This window comes from Equus przewalskii, chromosome 19 (assembly GCF_037783145.1).
Source record: "Equus przewalskii isolate Varuska chromosome 19, EquPr2, whole genome shotgun sequence".
Lineage (NCBI taxonomy): Eukaryota > Metazoa > Chordata > Mammalia > Perissodactyla > Equidae > Equus > Equus przewalskii.
Window position 1 is genome coordinate 30,834,480 of NC_091849.1, and position 20,389 is coordinate 30,854,868.

Consider the following 20,389-nt stretch of genomic DNA (forward strand, 5'->3'; position numbering starts at 1 on the left):
CATAGATGGACTGATTTGAGACTAGCCAATCAGCTTCTGCCCCAACTCCTTAAATTTCGCCTGGAGCCTTGGATCCGTGAGACAGAGTTGAGAGCCTTGCCTTCTGTCTCCTTGCTGATTGACCTCTCAGTAAAGCCTTTTATTTTCTCAAAAGCCAGCGCCATTGTATTGGCTTCTATGTGTGTCAGGCAGTGAGCTCTTGCTCAGGAACAATAGGAAAACAAAAACCAAAGGAGCATTGAAATGTTTGCATCTAGCAAGAAAGAATTAGAGAAAGGGAAAGGTGGCACAAGGGACCACAGCTTTTTGTTGTCTTGGTAGAACTTTTTGCCTTTTAAAATTATATACATGTATGAGTTTAGTAAAAATTTAAAATAGTCAAATAAGCAAAAACTCATTTGGGAGATAATACACAAAAAGCACTAAGACATATACTGGGTTAAAAAAAAAAACTTCACCCTCCATGCAGACTAGGTCTTCTTTTTAAAAGTGGCATCTGAGGGGACAGCCCCATAGCCAAGTGGTTAATTTTGCCTGCTCCTCTTTGGTGGCCTAGGGTTTCGCTGGTTCGGATCCTGGGCACAGACATGGCACCGCTCATCAAGCCATGCTGAGGTGGTGTCCCACATAGCACAACCAGAGGGACCCACAACCAAGAATATACAACTATGTACTGGGGGGCTTTGGGGAGAAGAAGAAGAAAAAAAAAGATTGGCAACAGAGGTTAGCTCATGTGCCCATCTTTAAAAAAAAAGTGGCATAAACTATCATAAGTTTAATAAAAAGTAAAAAAAAAAAAAAAGTGGCATCTGAAACATTCCTACATCCTGGAAAATTTACAAATGTGTAATAGGGACACCTCTCACAAATTTATAAGCATTTCAGTTTTTCCTTCCAATGTATTGTAGATTGTCTTCATTTATCCCTTTTCCCTACTATCCCTGACACTTTCTTGTAAACACATCAACTCACATTTCTAGAAGACACTCAAGTAAATTTCTGGGCCCTACCTTCTCTACCATTCCATCTGCTGCTCTTCTGTCTGATTTCTCATAGCCCTGCAGAAACCCAAGGCTTCCTTAGCCTGGTACTAATAAGGCTGCTGTGCTCACAAATAAGCCTGTGCTCCTGGGGACCAAGGAGATCCAATATATTTTCAGTCTCCCTCAATCTTGGCTTGTGCCCAAGAGAAAGGCAGCTGCTCTTGAGGTTTCAGACTCTCAAGTGACTCAGCTCTCCAACAGTCAGGGCTCTGTCCATATACCCTCCTCAATTTCACCTTCCAGACCATGCCAGATGTTGGTCAAGTCTTCAAAGAAGAGACGACCAAGATCCTAGCATCTAAAATCCTTCATCAGCCACCCACCAGCTGCTCTGGCCCTGAGGGACATGGGTGCGGCAGACACTGCAGGGAAAATTCGCTCTTTAGGGCTGGTGCCATAAGAATTGCTCAGAGTCTCCCCCTGCTGGTGAAGGACGCTTGGATCCTTTTTTACAGGCCCAAGGGCGAAGGAGTCACAGGACATGTGACAGGGCAACTACACATCCCTGCCTCTTGTCTAGGCAAACAGTGGTTGAGATTACACATGTTCACAAGTCCAGTTCACTAAGGTAGAAAGCCACGATAGAGTCTGGGGCCAAAACCTCAGGAATAGAAGGAGTCCCTTTTCCTAGAATATCCTCAAATTTTTAATAAGGACATATTTTTTAATGTCCCTCTTTTTCCTCCTCCTTCGTCTTCTCTTTTTGTTTTGAAATAATTATGGACTCACAAAAAATTGCAAAAATAGTACAGAGATGTCCCATGCACCCTACACCCAGCTTACCCAATGGTGACATCTTGCACACTACATTATCAAAATCAGGAATTAAGGCATTTTTTTTCCTCAGTGCATTGTTACAATAGGCAGATTTGCTACTCGAAACTCCAGAAATCTCTATCATGGCTAACGAAACAGGTTCACAGTTTTCAAAGGGCTTCCCTTTGAAGAGGAAGCATTTTGAGTCCAATTCAAGCCAACTTTTGTGGTGCAAGAGTGCAATTTTCTGGTCTAGTTTGCTTGTGCAGAGCTGAGAGTCAGTGGAGAGACAAAACCCAGAAATGCTCCTGCAGACTGTCACCACAGAGAGTAGAACTGTCAGATACTAAAGGATAATGCAGGGACCAGTGACCTCAGCAGGGCAGGGGTTGAAGGGCCAGTGCAGGTGGTTATGGGAGAAGTTATCTGGATGGTTTTTAATGAGGGACACCTCACTTAAATGGATTTCCTGATGCAATCAGATTTAGGTGATGGAAAACATCACTAAAATAGAGCAAACATCAGTACATTCCAGGCCCTGAGAGTAATCAACTCATTTTTCATGGATGAAGTTCCTTCTAAGGAGATACACTCGTCTCTTTCAAGAAGGTGGGCACAGAAGCAGCGGAACTCTGGCCGTATGCGTTCAAGCTCACAGGAAGTTGTGTCGTCGCCCCGCCCCTGCTCCCTCCACCCCCAGCGGGGAGCTGGCTGTGAGGGGTCCTGAAGGGAGCTCCTGGGCAGCAAGCTAAGACCAGGCCCGTTTCCTCTCCGACATACGCATCATGGCCTCACCTACAGTGTCACGTCCCCTCTGAGAAGCTGCTCAGAACGGATAAAGGCCCCAGGCCCTGGGCAAGTACAGCTAACACCCCCAGTGTGAGGGTGAGAGTGGAAGGGAAGACAAGGAGACTAAAGAAGCAAACGAGAAGGAAAAAGAGGCAAAGGCGAGGAAAGAGAAGCAAGTGGCAAAGGAACGGAGAAGGGCGTGTGAAGAGGAGGTCACGGGGGAGAAACAGTGGAACAAAGCCAAGAAGGCGGCGGCGCTGGGGGGGAGAAGCGGCGACACCCAGACATCCAGCTCCTCCTCCGACTGTCAGGTCCTCCCCTCGTGGGGTCCGTCCCGAAAGCCTTTGCTAAGATGGCAAGAAAAGAAAATCCCCTCAGGTGGGGGCACAGTGCTGCTCTCACTTGGGCTTCGGAGACTGGAGTCATTTGGGGAAGACTGGGGGGGCAGCCTGGAGTCAGGAGGAAGGGAAGCCAGCAGACACCGCTTCGGGCCTGTCCGTGCTCAGCCGCTGTTCCCTAAGAGTGATGTACTATTCCCAGTGTTGCCGGTCCTGTGCCTGGAAGCCAAGCCCTCCCGATTACCAGAAGGTTCTGTAGAGGCTGCCCTGCGGGCCCCGCCCAGCAGCACCCCCAGGGAGGGCGCGCACGTGGGTCCGTGCGTGGGGGGAGAGGAGGATGGGGCAGGGCTCCAGGCAGGGGTCATGACCAGGATTATCGTCGCGAAGGTCAAATGAGGTCAGGGATCTAAGGCTTTGCAGAAGTGAAAGGTGACTGTTATTTGTTGCTACTCTGCCTAAAGGAGAAATCCGAGTGGCCCCGGGGGATTCCGGTTTGCAGCTGTCACTTATTTATTCAAGTGGAAGAAAATCTGAAGGTGGTGGAGATCTAGTCCTTAAATCTCAAAGAGCATGGGAGAAGAAAGGATGATAGGGGAGGCATTCAGGGGTCACTGCGAGCTGAGTCACAGTGGGAAAGAAGCTAAGACCACAAGAGATCTTGAGCTGGGCAGGGACTTCAGCAACAGAAGGAGGAGGAGGTGGAGATGGAGTCCTGGCTGGTACTTTTAGAACTCGGGGGCTCAAATAGATTCAATAAGAGCACAAGCGTTTGCTATCATTCCACGCGGTTGCCGCCGCCTCCTGCTCAGAAAACTGCCGAAAGGCTGGTTCCTGGATCACGCTTGTCCTGCGTCAGCCTGCCCTCTAGTGGAAGACGGCGGTGTGACAGGAGCGCGGCTCTTCCCCACTTCCGGTCTTCAAAATGTGAGTAATCGTACCCACCTCGTAGAATTGTAGAGAGGATTTTGACGACTATAGGCTTGGCACTAATGGAAGTGGATTAGTTGTAGCAGCTGTGCTAAATGATTTACATGACTCATCTCGTTTAATCCATACAAGGAGGGAGGCGATTATCTCCATTTTACAAATAAAGAAACAAGATTTAGAGAGCTGCTATAACCTGTTCCAGGTCAGCAGCTACAACTACCAGAATGCAGTGTGTTTGTACAATAAACCGCCTAGTCCTCTCGGCCTCTCCCTAGTGCTGCTTCCTGTCTCTTGTCTTGTCCTGGGAAGCATTACAAATGGGTTTACCTCCTATAAAATGAAGCAAGAGAATTGGCTGCCCTGTGTGTCTTGCCCCGGAAGCTCCCTTCCGAGCTCTAGAACAATCCCTACCCCAGAAAAGAAACTGGGACAGACGCAAGATATTGCTGCATCTCTGGTTTAGGGACCATTTAGCTCCTGAGGTGGAGTATTCTTGCCCACTCTCTAGGGTGCCCACCTTTAGTAGCAAGATTCCTGGAAGGGAAAGGCCAACTGCCAATCAGAATGTTGCTTGGTGACCAAGAGGTCAGAGTCAAGAGAGGTGGATATTTGGGGACTATTTCATCCAGGTCACAGTAAAACCTAGTCCTGGAATAAAACATTATATTCATTTATGTGAGCCTTGTTTTAAACATAATCTAAAATAGCTTAAACACAATAAAAAAATTATGACAAGGGAAAATGAAGAGTTAGAGAAATCAGATAAAACCAAGAGTGAAGTTAGTATAAACATCATGCTGGGAGGAGGGCCACACATTTGGAACTGAGCTCTCTAGCGGCCAATTCAAAGAGGGAAAATCAGTCATTACATGGTGCCCAATGTCCGTAAAGGAAAAAGAGGAGAGTCTCAGGAGACACACAGCTGTTCCTTTTCCTGAGACTGGGGGTCCCTGTGGATTGGAAGTGGTGTTATAAAGTGAACAACATTACAGCCACATCTTTACCATAAATACAAGTTTCATAGGATTCATTCATTTCTTCCAGTGTCACTCTAACAGCTGCGGCACCGTGTTCAGGCAGAATCAGTCCGATTCTGAGCAGTGCCATCCGTGTGCCCGTGCTGTTGGTCCAGCTTAATCCAGGGAGAGAATCTGGTATAATCATGAAGTAGGTGACACACGTATTCTTCCCTCAAACTGACATAAGGAGTTCCTCTCTCCACCCATCTTTTGATGTGTAGAGTGTGACTGTGCGTTCAGTGTTGTTATAGACTGGACACGGCAGCCATTTGGGGCTGCTGATTAAAAGTAGGTTACAACTGAAAAACTGCTCTTGGCTGGAGCAGGCCTGTCTCCCCACAAGGAGCAAGAACTAAACAGCTCACGATTCTTGGCCCTGGGACACCCTCTCCTAGATCCTATAACCCTCCCACCCTGCCCTTTCGGCAGCCACTTTCTTTCTTCAGAAGGGGCCCAGTACCATGGACTCGATTTTTTCTTCCTGAGTCATAGTCCCCATCCAGGCATGCTTCCTGCGATTACCCTTTGATTGGACTTCATTCCTCCCGAATTTCCTTAGCACCATCTTCGATTCCTTCCCCAGATGTGCCTCTCATTCACTGTGTGCAAATTCACCCCAACTAGCACTCATGGGTGATTAACTTCCATCTAACTTCCCAGGAAGCCCTTTACTAGCTGTGTGACTTTAGGCAGGTTATTAAACCTCTCTGAGCCTTACTTTCATCATCTATAATGTTGGTAAAGCCTACCTTGGAGAGTTGTTTTGAATTAAATTGTAATAGTAGTAATAGCAGCAAAAGTTTATTGAGTTTTTATTGTGCCGGACACTATGCTCATCATTTAACGTGCAAATATTTGGTTTAGTCATCTCAACAACCCTTTCAGATGAGAACTCTGACTATTCCCATTTTATAGATAAGGAAACTGAGGCATAGAGAGCTTAGTGCCTGGCCTATTAGTTGTAGCAGTTATGACTGTAATTATGCAATGTCATGAGAAAGGCACGGGGCAAGGGAGTTCCTTGAGGGGTCAAGGAAAACTTGTACAAGGAGTCATTTGCAGATGGGTGGCTTTTCTGCTGCTTGGTTTGGTTTCTGTTTTTGTTGTAAGCCTAGTTCTTGGAAACTATGTGTATGGTTGCAAAGTAAAAAGTTGAAAAGCTTCCAGCACCAGGGAGTAACTAGTGAGTACCATCCTAACGGAAGTCTCTCCTTGCGTATACTGTGTAAAAAAGAGATCAAGCTGTTTGTCTATATTATTTCATTTCTTCTAGTAATATTTTGTCTTTCCTGATTTTCACTGAAAGGATTGCCTTCAGCCCTTCCAGTAGTTTAAGCATGGACCTTCCAGTTCTAGGGGAATTTATGGTTAGCCTTAAATTTTTAACAGAGCTATTTAAAGTTATATTTTTATTTAACGTCAAAGACTGATCAGTATCTGTAGTCTTTCCCCTGAACCAAAAATGCTTTCTCTTTTCTTCCCTCCTCCTGTTTCCTCTACTGTAACCTCCCAGGGTTCCCCCAGGTTTTGTTAAAATCTTCTGCAACCGGAGTCTCAGTGGTTGAATGGACCATTTAATAAGCAGAGAAAGAGGAGGTGGGTGGATGACCGGAGCAAGGCTGCAGAGCGGCTCAGGGCTTGAGGACGGCTGGGCGGGGCCGGGGGCCTGGTGCGCGCATGCCTTCACTGGTTCTGCAGACATCCTCTGAGTTCCACCAGTGGTGTCTGCCCAGCACAGAGGAGGACCCAGGGGTGAGGGTGAGGAGTAGAGGAACCCAAAATGTGGAGAGGCACCTGGCCTCACAGGAATGACCTTCCGTGTGGGCTCCAGGCTCTGCAACCAGTCAATACCTTAGCAGAGGAGTGGTGTGACTAGAGCTGACTTTTTAAAATTATATTAAAATACGTATACAAAATTTACCATCTCAACCATGTATACAGTTCAGTGTTCTAAGTATACAGTTCAGTAATATTCAATACTTTCTCACTGGTGTGCAGCCATCACCATCATCCAGCCCCATAACCCTTTTCATCTTGTAAATCTGAACCTCCATACCTAGTAAACAATAACTCCCCACTGTCCCCTCCCCCCGGCCTGAGCTGACTTTTAGGATGGGCTGGAGCAACAAGGCCTGTGGGCATGAGGCCAATTAGGAGATTCCTGTAACCGCTAAAGCAGGAGGTGATGAGGATCTCCATGTGAGAAAGAAGGGCAAAAACAGGAAACAAGGTTCATAATTAAACAAAAGCACCTCCCTGTGCATGAAGCAAGCACTGTGCCAGGCCCTGCGGGACTATCTGAGGAGTCATTTCCTCTCCTGGTGACTTGCCCAGCTGGAGTCAGCTCCTGGCACGTTTGAAGCACCTCCATTCAAGGTGTCGGCCACCTCCTTCTGAGAGTAGTGAGAGAGAACCTAGTCCATGCCTCTCTCCTTGCTTCTGGTAGCCTCAGACATCCCTTGGCTCGTAGATGACGTTATCCTTGTGTCTTTACATCATCTTCCCTGTGTGTGTCTGTAACCAGATTTCCCCCTCTTTATAAGGACGCCAGTCCCATTGGATTAAGGCCCACTCTAACGACCTCATTGTAACTTGATTACCTCTGTAAAGACTTTATTTCCAAATAAGTCACATTCTTAGGTACTGGCGGTTAGGACTGCAACGTACCTTTTTGGGGAGACACAACTCAACCTGTAACAGGGTTGAACATGGTCTCACCCCGAATGACTGTAGCTCAAGCAGGTCCCAGCCAGGTGAGAATGACAGGTGGAAAAGTCACTGAGCACCTTGTCCTCTCCCAATCTGATGACTTCAGAATCTGTAGAGTGAACTGGCTCCCGATTCACTGGCTTCTAACCTCACCTCACCTGGCTGCTGCCTAATTTCGACCTTCCCCACACCTGCATTGGCCTCCACATGTGCCTTCACTTCATTCTCGCGCACAACCTGGTCCACGATCTGTTCCCTCCTTCAGTCTCTTGGTGATATTGAAGGTCTTCCTGGTTAACGACACACACTCTCTAATAAAAGTGGGATCAATAAACGTATCATCTTAAATGATAAAACTTGGTATAAATTTTCTATCTTAAAAGAGGCCAACAGAAGAGGTAGCATTTTCACTACGCTCTCCTGTGGACCCCCAGCACCTCGCCTTTGGTTTCAAATACTATTCCTCACTTAAAGAAACTAGGACCCCTTAGAATGCAATCCTTAGAGGATAGCTGATTCCGTGTCTCAGGGAAGGAAAGAATCAGGCCAGGATTTGAATGTTCTGTTGTTGCCAGAAAGCAAGGATGCCTTCAAGAATGTCAAGGAACGTCTCTGAAACTGTAAAACTCCTGGAAGGTAATATCGGTAGTACACTCTTTGACATCGAACTTAAAAGGATCTTTTCAAATACTGTGTCCTCTCAGACAAGGGAAGCAATAGAAAAAATAAACAAGTGGGAATTCATCAAACTAAAGAGCTTCTGCAAGGCAAAAGAAACTAGGATCAAAACAAAGAGACAACTTACCAATTGGGAGAAAATATTTGCAAATCATATATCTGACAAGGGGTTAATTTTCATAATATATGTGGAACTCACACCAATGAACAATAAGAAAGCAAACAACCCCATCAAAAAGTGGGCAGAGGAGATGAACAGACATTTTTCCAAAAAAGATATACAGATGGCCAATAAACACATGAAAAGATGTTCAGCATCACTAATCATCAGGGAAATGCAAATCAAAACTACACTAAGATACCACCTTACACCTGTTAAAATGGCTATAATCACTAAGACTAAAAATAACACGTTGGAGAGGGTGTGGAGAGAAGGGAACCCTCACACACTGCTGGTGAGAATGCAAACTGGTGCAACCACTACGGAGATTCCTCAAAAAACTAAAAATAGACCTACCATATGACCCTACTATCCCACTACTGGGTATCTACCCAAACAATTTGAAATCAACAATCCAAAGTAACATATGCACCCCTTATGTTCATTGCAGCATTACTCACAATAGCCAAGACATGGGAGCAACCCAAGTGCCCATCGACCGATGATTGGATAAAGACAATGTGGTATCTATATACAATGGAATACTACTCAGCCAGAAAAAAAGACAAATTCATCCCATTTGCAGTAACATGGAAGGACCTAGAGGGAATTATGCTAAGCAAAATAAGCCAAACTGAGAAAGACAAATACCAGATGATTTCACTCATATGTGGAATATAAACAAACACATGGACAAAGAAAATAGTTCAGTGGTTACTGGGGAAGGGGGGTGTATGGGGGGGAACAGAGTGTGAAGGACAGCACTTATGTGGTGACAGACAAGAAATAATGTACAACCGAAATCTCACATTGATGTAAACTATTATGAACTCAATTAAAAAAAAAAAGAATGTCAAGGAACGTGCTAAAAAGGACAGAGGAGCCAACTTAAAGGAGCTCCCATTGTTCAATGTGAGACAATTGAGCGTGAGAAGAAAGATGATGAGGGGCAGGAATGATAATTATGGTTCATTGAAGTAAATTGAGGCTGTAGAAGGCCATGATATCATTATGGTACTCAAAAGGTAAAAGTTAATATAAAATACACAAAAGATGCTGTAATAGAAAAGGATGGAGTTTCAAAAAATTGATTTTAATAAAAAGGGAATTGTTACTGTGTTTCTTCTATCAATTATGTGTCTGTTTATAAAGCAGGGATAGGTGCTTACTTTCAGCTATGTAAGCAGAAAAGAAAAACAGGGGATGGTGAGAAAGCCAAGCAGCCCCACTCTAAGCATGAACTTTAGCAGAAATAAGAATGTCTGACAAGGAGTGCTGTCAGAGGCAGTAATGAATGAGAAGGCATTTCAATAGTAGGGACCAAGACAATAAATTAAACAAAAAATCACTGAAAAGGAGAGCTAGCAAAGTCAACCCAATTCGTCGTCTCCTAGAAGGTTATTAATCTAGATTGCCCTACTAATTGTAATAAAATACAAATAAGGAATGCATAAGTTTTAATAATGCTAATAGATCAAGTCAATATATCTTAAGAAAAAATATCTTATGTAACACTGGTCAGGAGAGATTCTTTAAGTGTGTTTTATTAAGGGGAGAAAATGGGTTGCAAAATTCTAAAATCTATGAGCTTAAAAAGAGTCTCAGGAGCTGGCCTGGTGGTGCAGCGGTTAAGTTCACATGTTCTTCTTCTCAGCGGCCCGGGGTTCACCGGTTCGGATCCCGGGTGCAGACATGGCACCACTTGGCACGCAATGCTGTGGCAGGCATCCCACATATAAAGTAGAGGAAGATGGGCACGGATGTTAGCTCAGGGCCAGTCTTCCTCAGCAAAAAAAGGAGGACTGGCTGTAGTTAGCTCAGGGCTAATCTTCCTCAAAAAAAAAAAAAAAAAGAATCTCATTATCCAGTGAGATAAAATTTCACATCCGCTAGTCTGGCTGTAATAAAAAGACAGGTAATAACAAATGTTGACAAGAATATGGAAAAATTAGAAGCTTCGTACACAGCTGATGAGAATGTGAAATGGTGCGCCGGCTTTGGAACACAGTCTGGCAGTTCCTCAAAAGGTTTAACATGGAGTTACCACATGACCCATACATTCCACTCCTAGGTATATACTCTAGAAAAATGAAAATATATGTCTATACAAAAACTTGCACACAAATGTTCATAGTAGTGTTATGCATAAGTGGAATCAACTTAGAATGGCCATCAACTGATGAAAGGATAAATAAAATGTGTTGTATCCGTACAATGAAATAAAAGGAACTGGACAATAAAAAGGAATGAAGTCCTGATCTTTGCTACAACATGGATGAACCTTGAAGACATTGTGCTCACCGAAAGCAGCCAATCACAAAACACTATATATTGTGTTATTCTATTTATATGAAATGTCCAGAATGGGCAAATCCATCATAGAGACAGAAAGTAAGTGGCAGTCGCCTAAGGCTAGGGAAAGCAGGAGTGGGGAGTGATCGTTAAGGGATACGGTATTTCTCTTGAGGACGATGAAAATGTTCTAAAGTCGACCGTGGTGATGGTTGCACAATTCTGTGAGTATACTAAAAACCACTGAATTACGGATTTTAAATGGTCAAATTGTATGGTACGTGAACTAATATCTCAAGAAAGCTGTTTTAAACAGTTTTATTGACTCAATAGTCCTTAATTAGAAGAAAGAAAAGGAGAAAGAGAGAAGGGAGGAGAAGGAAGGGGGGAGGAGGGAAGGAGAAGGAAGAGGAGGAGGAAGGGCGAAAGGAGACAGAGCGGCAGCTCATGCTGATGACTAGCAGCCCAGACCAGATCCGGATCATGAACTATGCAACCAGCGCTCAAGTCCAGCCAAGACCCAAGTGGTTAAAATGCAGATCCTAAGATTATTGAAAATCCAGAATGGTATAAAAATAGCAAATACTGACATTCTAGAAAGGTAACCCAAGAATAGAAGAGGAAAGAAAAAAAGGAGAATGAAGAAATAAGTTTAAATCCATGGCACCAGCCTCTTGTAAATGATTTTTCATGGAAGTGATCAGTTTTGTAATCATTATAATAACTTTTACATTTGTTTACTTCTTAGGAAGTTTAAGACATTCAAGACAATCTTATATATCAGACGAGATTTTAGTTAAATGCTTAAATTAGTTTCAGTGTGAAACAATATTTAATGTTTGAATAAGTTTGATTTATTAAATCCTTAAGTTTTTATGTAGTAGTTGTGTAAGTAGTATGTAAATAGGAGAATGTTGTTTAATACTTAAATGTTAATTGTTTAATAAATTCATAAAGGTAGCAAGGTTTACATTACACAGAAATGCCTTAAAGTCCTTTAGACAATGACAGTGTGTCCCAGGAGGGGAGGAGAGCCTCAGTTTGCAGGTTGGGGACAGATGGTTTAGGGTCCGCTAACATAGTAGATTGGTTTTATCTCTCTAGGCTCATCATCTTTGCCCCTGTTAATCACCAACAGAGTTGGTTCTTCTGAATTCAGCACATTACAGTGTCTCAGTGAACAGAGAGCCCCAAAGCAATGGGTACAGGAGAAATGGGTTTTGATGGGGTGAGGCAAGAGGGAAAGTCCAGCGCTTGGGACCAGCGGTCAGACCCAGTCAGAGGGGAATGCCAATGGCTGGTCCTGGATCACCAGGGAGCTCAGGAAAAGGATATGGAGAAAGGAGACAGGGGGACAGCGGGAAAGGTGCTAAAGAAAACAGCTTCCAGTCCATCAGTCATGACTGCCATCCTGAGGCCAAGAAGGACTAAATGGTCTCGAAATTACTTCACAGCTTGTTTCTACCACCTTTCCACGGAAGGTTGTGCCTAGCTGGAGACTATCTGAGACCAAAAATTCTTTCATATCGGCCTCTCCCACTCCTTTGAATAAACAACAGCTATAGCACCAAGTTTTACTACCACCTTAGGATAAACCATATACACCCCATCAATTGATATGGGGCCAATAAGAACCCCTAGAACAGCCATTGCTACTGAGAATGTGAAGATGGTTGTTCGTACCCTCGCCACACCCACGTCTCTGAGACCTGAAGCAGCCATTCTCCTCCCACAAACCCTCCATGACCAGGATATTCTGTAAGTGGGTAGATCTATAAGCCCTGGTGGGTGATGGATAATCTTGAAGGTTTGTGAGTTCACTCTTGGATGTGACAATATGACCTTGTAAAGGTGAGTGCCCCCTGGATGCGTTCACCAGTTTCCTGCCAGCAAAAGGAGAATAATGACCTAGAAAGAGATAGGAAAAGGACAATAGGGGACATCCTTCCAACTGAAAAATAAGAGGAACACAAGAGGTAGGCATTTGGTCTAGAGAGAAAGACAATACCAAAACCTGACGGCTGGTCTTCAGGTGACGTGAGAAAGGACTTGTCAGAGGAAGGACTCCAGGTGGTGATTAAGCTGTCGGGCTGGAGAATCTCACTTTCTACTGCTCTGTGCAGTTTGCCCACCCGCGCTTGCAGTTTCCAAATTGTACCATCACCAAGCTCCACCTCTCACTGGCTGTGTGACCTTGGGCAAGTTATCTAACCTTGCTGAGCCTCAGTTTCCTAATCTGTAAAAAGGAAACAGTAAGAATAAGTACATCCTAGAATTGTTGTGAGAATTGAAATAACCCTGTAACACATTTAATTCGTGGTAAATATATGATAGAAGAAGCTATTGTTATCATCACCAGGAGTGTGTGTGTGTGAATGAGAAACATCTGACTGAGTGAGCTCAGTTTGTTTGAGGAATGAAATATTTAAATGAGAAGCCACCTCTCTCTTCCTTTTTTTTTTTTTTTTTTTTTTGTACTGAAGACTCGTGGCCTCATGCGGTCTTTATTGGCCTCTGAACTGTTGAACTGCCCTTTGCTTTGCTTTGTCCCAGCCTTCTCTCTCTCTCTTTTTTTTATAAGATTGGCACCTGAGCTAACAACTCTTGCCGATCTTCTTTTTTTTTCCTGTTTTTTCTCCCCAAGTCTCCCCAGTACATAGTTGTATATTTTAGTTGTGGGTCCTTCTAGTTGTGGCATGTGGGATGGCACCTCAGCATGGCCTGATGAGTGGTGCCATGTCTGTGCTCAGGATCCAAACTAGCAAAACCCTGGGCTGCCAAAGCAGAGCACAAGAACTTAACCACTCGGCCACGGGGCCAGCCTCGCAACTCCCTCTTCTTGATCTTGGAATAATTCTCTTGAGTGCAATTCCCAGTGGGAAGCATCACATCAACCTTAATGATGAACTGTGAAGTCAACTATGCCATGTCTCCAGACCAGCCTCCACTGTGGGGCTAAAAACTGTCCTTCTGTGTGATCCCACCAGGACTGCCTCACTGGGACAAGGTACTGCTTTATAATCATTCCCGTATAATTGCTCAGAGTTTTCCAGTCTCTAATGCACTTCGTCATTATCTTCATTGAGCTTCATAACAACTCTGTGAGATAGACTGGACATCTGCCTTCATCCCATTTCAAAGATGCCAAAACTAAGGTGCATAGGAGTGAACGACTAGCCTAAACTGATGTGGCAGAGAAGGCTGTGTGGACACACAGGAGGGGAACCTCAATCTTCTGACGTCCAGACAAGTCCTCTTTATATTGCAACACCTTCCCTCCTAGGATAGAAGAAATGACTCCTGCTACTCCATCCACCACTTCCAACAATTAACTACTAATAAATATGTAAAAATCAGTACATTAGCAGCAACTCCCACTGCAAACCTTAGGACCTTTATTATGTCACAGAATACCAACCCATTCTCTCTCTCTCTCTTTTTTTTTTTTAGCAACAACTGACCTTAAGGCAAAGACCACTCTGATGGGGCTGGCCACAGGTACCCAGGACCCTCCATCAGTGCCAAGTACCAGACAGATACCAGACAGACTTCACTCCATCAGCTCAGTGTCACCTCTGTGCAAGCCGTCGTTCACTTCTCTCCCTGGGCCTCATTATCTCCACCTGTAAAATGGGCCCAGCAGTGACTACCGATGAGATCGTTGTGGGGATTAGCTGGAAGGGCGTATGTGAAAGCACCTCATCCAGAGTCTGGCATATAATAGGTACTCAGCAAAAGTTAGATGGGTTTTTGTTAATTGCATATTGTACTTGAACACTCCCTAGACAAATAATGAGAAAAATTCAGTTTGAGTCACTGACTCTGTCACTTGTTCACTATGTAACCTTGTGTAAGTTGCTTAATCTCTTTGAGCCTCAGTTTCTTTATCTTATAACGTCTTCCTCATAGATGGTAAGGAGGGTTAAATGATAAAATATGCAGAGGATTTGATGAGCTGAGAAGAGCTTCACGGGGCTTGGGAGGAGGTGTCGGTGAAGCTCTAGAAGGTCACAGCAGGAGAACAGATCTGACTCGGCATGCAGCCGTGTGACTCAGGAATAAAGTGGAAGAAGAGAGAAAACAGGAGGCTCAGAGAAAGAGAGAGAGGGTTCGTTGATCCACTGTGTTTGCTGGGTGCCAACCTTGATCCAGACACTGTCCATGGTGCTGGGGGTGCAGCAGTGAACCAGCAAAGTCCCTGTCCTGGCACTTACACTCCGGGAAGTGTGGGGAACAGGACAGAAGTGCTGAGACAGAATTTAAATGTGCAAGTAGGAGTGACTAGAGAAAGGGGGTGACCGGAAGAGGGACTGAGAGAAATGAGACTCCAACCCTAAGAGGATGAGCGTGGGCTTATGGAAGAGACAGGGCTGAAAACAGAACCGCCTGCTGCAGGACGGGGAGAAACCGAGAGTCCAAGGTGGGAACGAATTGGGGGAAGAGGTTGAGGTGATAGCGAAGGGAATGTGGTTGGTAATGGGAAAGTATCCCAATAAGGAATTCTTGGCACAGGATGGAGCATTATGGCAGACACTGGGACGGGAGAGTTTTCTCTGAGAACATCTACCTCACACTCAGACAGGTAGCTCCCCATCCCTCCAGTTCTGGTGTTTATCCTCCTCCTACTTCCTGCCCCACAACCTGCCCAATTCCCAGGACCTGGAGCAATCTTCAGGCTTTGCAGAGGACTCGTACACCTGGACCACTTCGGTGAACTAGGCACCAGGAAAAACATGGGTGGGCACCAGGAGCACACCGTTCTGAAAACCCCATCACCCCCAGCTGGCTCCTGCTAACTTTGGTCTGCACTTTCTTAGAATGACCCTCCTCAGCCTCACTCCAATTCCTGTGCAACAATACCGAGCTCCTGGGAAAACCAAAGGGAAGGCAGAGACACAACCGTGTGACCAAAAGAAGAGACTGTGTCATCACTTGGGAATAAAAGCATCAAGTGCAGCCGCAGGTAAGATTGTTGGCTCCAAGGTTTTTCTCTCCCTTTCCCTTCTCCCTTTCCTTTCTTCCTCTATTGAGGTCTGCTATTTATTCAGCAAGTGTTCAAAGTCTGTGGTTCTCTGGGGCACAATGTGCCAAGTGATGCATGTAAGGGAGGAGATCAATGCATCCTCTGCTTTCAAGAAGCTTGCTTTCTTGGGAAGAAAGGATAAATAAAGACAGAAAGACTTTCTTTGACTCTCTGTTTCTTTGTGAATCAAAGAATAGTCATTCCCCACTTGGCCCTGGTACCAACGTCCTGGACCCCATCCTTCCCTCTCCCATCTCAATTACTCCTACTGCCCCTCCTCCCCTTTTCAGATCCAGAACAACTCTGGAACCAGCTGTCCCACCTGCCCTGAGTGAGACCATGAGGCTCCACCCCCAAACACCTGGGCTTTGATCTTTTGCAAAAGATGGGGACAGCAAGAGAGCATCTTGAGGACCCTACAGGAACATGGGGATGAACAAAACTCACTTCAGTTTGCCCCCAGAAATAAAGACACTGAGAAGGAGCAGATTCAATAACTGCTGTGTTTATTTGAAATCATCATGAGGGGAGCAGGGGGTGCAATGAAAAGTGGAGATGATGCTAGAAAACATGCTGACTGAATCTTGATTTAGCTCACACTGCAAGAGGAAGGAGCAGGACTCCCTTCTCTGACTTCCAACCTAGGGTTTTCCCCCTTTGTCATTCTCCTAACCCAACTATGACCGGGGGTTTTGAGGATTGGGGAAGCCAGCTGGGATGTTCCAGGAAGAGCCAGGGGGATTGAGAACTCTGGGAGGAAATCGATTAATAATACCTGGCTGTAGATTAACATTCCCTCAGCTGCCTCCTGGATACCGATTAATACTCCCCCAGCTGCCTCCTGGATACTGATTAATAGTCCCCCAGCTGCCTCCTGGATACCGATTAATACTCCCCCAGCTGCCTCCTGGATACCGATTAATACTCCCCCAGCTGCCTCCTGGATACCGATTAGTACTCCCCCAGCTGCCTCCTGGATACCGATTAATACTCCCCCAGCTGCCTCCTGGATACCGATTAGTACTCCCCCAGCTGCCTCCTGGATACCGATTAATACTCCCCCAGCTACCTCCTGGATACCGATTAATACTCCCCCAGCTGCCCCCTGGATACTGATTAATATTCCCCCAGCTAGTACTTGGGCATTTATTATTGCCCCAGATTCCCACAGGGCATGGCATGGGCCTTGTTCCCCACCCAGTTCCACGACCTCCACCTCCCCAAGACACACTGGGATTCAGGGTCCCCCAGGGGTGACCAGGCAGAAGCGGCTTTCGAATCCTGCTGATGAGAGACCAGGGTGGGCGTTGGGCAAGGATTTGTTTCTGGTCTCCCAGCACATTAGAACGGGATAATGGTCTAGACTCAGAGTCCTGGTGGAGGGGTGAAACCTCAAGTGAGGGGTCTGCAGAGTGTGAAGAGGACCCTGCAGGCACAAGACCACTGTCCAAAGGGAGGGCAATAGCATTGGAAAGGAAAGACAGTTCTTCGGGCAGCACTTCTCCCCCATCGTCCTCGACTGCACCAGCCATCATTGGCCAAAGATCCTCAGAGGGCCAGGAATCCATGGAGGGCAGCTCCTCAGATGGGGGCCACCTCTGAACCTCAGAACTTCCTGCAGGTTGGAAGCTGTCTGATGGAGAAGCGTTGGTCTTCAGAGGAGCCCTTGCTAAATCGTTGGACCCAGGGTCTGGTTTGGACTGGGGATGTTCGGAGTTGGAGAGGCTGGCCAAGAAAGGTTGTCCAAGCAGAGGTGAGTTGGTCCCCAAGTCTTGGGGAACTTTCTCCTTCATTACACTGATGCTCCGGGCAAAGAGGCCTGAGGGAAAGGGAAGACGAGGCCACCAATGGACGCATGTTTTGTCCCAGTGCCCTCACTTCCCGGATTCTCTGATTCCCTTCACTTCAAGTCTCTTCACTTCCCCTCTGTGAACTCTTACTTCCCCCAAGGACCCAAGTGTGCACCCTTCTGCCTTTACCCATTCCCTCACTCAATTCCGGTCCCCCTGAGGCCCCCAGTGCCTTCCTGCCCAAGAGTCGGGCACAGCCTCCATACCTGGAAGATGAAGACAAACCAGGAGCAAGCCCAGAGGAGCACAGCTCCGTGCCATGTGGCCCTGCATCTTGCTCAGCTCTAGCATCTCCCACAGCCCCAAGACATCCAGCCTTTATCCTGTTAGTGGGGCGGGGGACAGCAAAAACAGGCTGGGCCAGTGGTTGTGGAGACAATAAACTCTACATTCCACCCTCATTCCTAATTCAGTCTGTGGCAACAGGTGCCATTTGAATGTCCCAGGGAAGCTGGGTGTTTGCCGCCCTGGCTCCTTTCCTCAAGCTCCCCACCCCTCCTGACCCAGGTGTCCTGGCTCACAGCTCATCATGGTTGCAGCCCTACCATTCTCTGGGTCCCTATGCCAAGCACACGAGGACCTTCACCCTTGGGATCCCCATTTCCATTGCTTTCTCACCAGTAGAAACATTTGGTTCTCATCTCTTTCTCTTTGGGATCCAGATCATTCTCTCCCAGCACCCCTTTCTCATGCACCCCCATAGCTCCTTTGCCTTGACCCCAACCTGCAGGAGGTTCTGGGTACATAAGTGGCCCCCATCTGAAGGGCTGCTCCTAGATGAGACTCTGTATCTAGGGAAATAGACCTGATTCCCATTCTTCAGAGATGATGGTGTATTAATGTCCCATGGCTGCTGTAACAAATTACCACAAACTTAATGGCTTACAACACAAATTTATTATCTTACAGTTTTGAAGAAAAGGAGTTAAAAATGAGTCTCACTGGTTTAAAATCAAGGTGTTAATAGGGCTATGTTCCTTTCTGAAGGCTCTAGGAGGGAACCCATTTCCTTTGGTTTTCCATCTTCTAGAGGCCCCCTACACTCCTTGGCTCACAGTCCCTTCCCCCACGTTCAAAGCCAGAAACAGCAGGATGTTCTCACATTGCATCACTCTGACCTCCTCTTCTCCTTCCCTCTTCCATGTTTAAAGACTCTTATGATTACACTGGGCCTACCCAAATAATCCAGGATAATCTCTTTATTTTAAGGTCAGCTGACTAACAACCTTAATTCCATCTGCAGCTTTGATTTCCCTTTGCCATGTAACCTAACATACTCACAGGGTCTAGGGATTAGGACGTGGGCATCTTTGGTGGTGGTGGAGGCACCATTGTGTCTACCACAGGTGGTCAAATGTATCCACAGAATATAAGAAATACTGAAAGAGAGTAGATATTTCCAACTAACAATAGAGGAGGGCGTTTAAATGCTGTTGTCAAATGGCCATAAGTTGATCATTGTTAATTCTGGGCAATGGGAGCACGGATTCATCAACTGTTTTGTCTACTCTTAAATGCGTTTGAAATTTGTACAATAAAAAGTGTTTAAATGCCTTTGTTCTCTCTGTTGCTTCCAGGACACACCCAGACCTAGGCTTCCCTGGTTGCATGAAGTCTAAATATTAGCTGTGAGATTCTGCTGTTCCATCCTCATCCCCAGTCCCTTCTGGCTAGCTTTTAGAAGAGTGGAGTCCCTCTCCAGCACTGGCCAGTGGAGGGCAGTGGCCTTTTTGGGTGACATCCACCAGTTTTGCAAAAGCTTTTGACCTGGACCACACCAGAGGCTAGAGGAATTCCCACATCAGAGGCCGTACCCCTCCCCCGACAACACACACTGCAGTTATGGTCCATGGAGCCTCTGAGGGCCTCAGTTCCTGTCGCTGGCTGCAGTTCAGGGACTGGATGCCAGACCATGGGTGACTCAACAGTGACGACAGAAACAGAACTGTTCTGGAGCCCTCCTCTGTCTTCAGTCAACCCTGCTGGTTGGCGCAGCTGCCCCAGGTCATTTCTGATCAATGTAATACATTTCTGCTGGTTCGGGACTTGGAATTTCAACAATAGTCTTAAATTTGAGTCCAGGGGCTGGCCCCGTGGTCAAGTGGTTAAGTTCGCGCGCTCCGCTGCAGGCTGCCCAGTGTTTCATTGGTTCGAATCCTGGGCGCGGACATAGCACAGCTCATCAAACCACGCTGAGGCAGCGTTCCACATACCACAACTAGAAGGACCCACAACGAAGAATATACAACTATGTACCGGAGGGGCTTTGGGGAGAAAAAAGGAAAAAATAAAATCTTTAAAAAAAAAAAAATTTGAGTCCAGCTAACATCATCCCAATAGGAGAGACTAGGTTAGATCCTAGGGTAGGGGTGAATTCCTTTGCAGCCAAGCAGAGGTTCTGAGAGGTGGCCTGTGCTTTGGGGTGAGGCTCTTCCTATAGGGACAAGCACAGCCCACTCTCCCCTCCTTGGAATCTGAGCACATACTTGGCCTCAGCCTCTCCCCGCTTCTCTCTAGGACATAGTCTCATGGCCCTTACCACCCTCTCTGCTTTCTCTCTCTTCTCACATGGAGACCACCTCTACCTCAGCGCTCTCCCTCTCACCTCCCACAGCTCTCACTCTGGAACTGTAGCAGAGGCAGCAAGAGTGTGGAGGTGGAGAGGACACTGCTGACTCTGTTCTGCCATGGGCTGGGGCATTTTTATTTAGGCCAGTGAGTCACCATACCTGTCTGCAATCTCCGTCATGCTCCCACCCTCTCTTTCACTCTCTCCACCCCCAGCTCCCAGAACAACGCCCACCT

At 46.2% G+C, this 20,389-nt stretch overlaps 1 protein-coding gene across 1 annotated transcript; it reads right to left on the bottom strand.

Moving 5' to 3' along the window:
* Positions 1–16,223: 16,223 nt before the first annotated feature.
* C19H6orf15 (chromosome 19 C6orf15 homolog) lies at positions 16,224–17,889 on the bottom strand. Its single transcript, XM_008507461.2, has 2 exons — positions 17,791–17,889; positions 16,224–17,553 (listed from the first exon to the last, which is right to left on the bottom strand). Exons 1-2 carry the CDS (start codon positions 17,873–17,875, stop codon positions 16,532–16,534), a joined length of 1,107 nt encoding a protein of 368 aa, XP_008505683.2. The 5' UTR covers positions 17,876–17,889; the 3' UTR covers positions 16,224–16,531.
* Between the last annotated feature and the right edge of the window lie 2,500 nt (positions 17,890–20,389).